Genomic DNA, 1,209 nt, shown 5'->3' on the forward strand with positions numbered 1-1,209 from the left:
GCACCCCTTAGACCGCTCCCCCGACACTCTGTTGGGCAGCTCAGAGCGGGACTTCTTCTACCACCCTGAGACACAGCAGTACTTTTTTGATCGGGACCCTGACATTTTCCGTCACATTCTCAACTTCTACCGTACTGGCAAGCTTCATTATCCCCGCCAGGAGTGCATCTCAGCTTATGATGAGGAGCTGGCCTTCTTTGGCATCATCCCCGAGATCATTGGCGACTGCTGTTATGAGGAGTACAAGGATCGCCGGCGTGAGAATCCCGAGCGTCTGCAGGAGGATTCATGCTGCTGAGAGTTCCCTGCCCTCAATGACAGCTCGGCAGAGAATGTGGCGGGCCTTTGAAAACCCACACACCAGTACACTGGCTCTGGTCTTCTACTATGTCACTGGTTTCTTCATTGCCGTCTCTGTTATTGCCAACGTGGTGGAGACAGTGCCCTGCGGGGTGAGCCCGGGTCGCATCAAAGAGCTGCCCTGTGGAGAGCGTTATGCTGTGGCTTTCTTCTGTCTGGATACTGCTTGTGTCATGATCTTCACAGTTGAGTATCTGCTACGTCTGCTGGCGGCCCCGAGTCGCTACAAATTCGTGCGCAGTGTCATGAGTATCATTGATGTGGTCGCCATCATGCCGTATTACATTGGCCTGGTGATGACAGATAATGAGGATGTCAGTGGGGCATTTGTGACACTACGAGTCTTTCGTGTCTTCAGGATCTTTAAGTTTTCCCGCCACTCACAGGGGCTGCGCATCCTGGGCTACACCTTGAAAAGTTGTGCTTCGGAGTTAGGCTTCCTCCTCTTCTCACTCACTATGGCCATCATCATCTTTGCTACAGTCATGTACTATGCAGAGAAAGGTTCATCAGCCAGCAAGTTCACCAGCATCCCTGCAGCCTTCTGGTACACCATTGTCACCATGACAACACTGGGGTAAGTGCAGCTGGTGTTTGGTTACAGCCAATATTTCAACAAGTGCATTGGCATGAACGGAAAATACTCAGTTTAAAAGAAATGTCGATAGAAAAAATGTGAGGCTAAGCTTTTGTTACCAAACTTTATGAGTACAACTCATTATTTGTTTCTAAATGTTTCACGCATGGAAGTGAGGTAAAAGTGTTGCTCAAGTCAAAAATAAACCAACCCCCATAACAACAGATACATCGAGAAAGCAAACAACAGAACAAAACAAAAACAGTCTAAGA

The 1,209-nt window shown here is 48.6% G+C and overlaps 1 protein-coding gene across 1 annotated transcript; it reads left to right on the forward strand.

Moving 5' to 3' along the window:
* Positions 1–7: 7 nt before the first annotated feature.
* On the forward strand, positions 8–941 carry LOC104272709 (potassium voltage-gated channel subfamily D member 2-like; the record flags this gene model as incomplete). The annotated part of the gene is given in 2 exon segments (XM_009867780.1): positions 8–285; positions 287–941. Coding segments are annotated over 2 exon segments (933 nt in total), but the record flags the coding sequence as incomplete, so codon positions are not given.
* Between the last annotated feature and the right edge of the window lie 268 nt (positions 942–1,209).

Source organism: Apaloderma vittatum, unplaced genomic scaffold (assembly GCF_000703405.1).
Source record: "Apaloderma vittatum isolate BGI_N311 unplaced genomic scaffold, ASM70340v1 scaffold2234, whole genome shotgun sequence".
Taxonomy (NCBI): Eukaryota; Metazoa; Chordata; class Aves; order Trogoniformes; family Trogonidae; genus Apaloderma; species Apaloderma vittatum.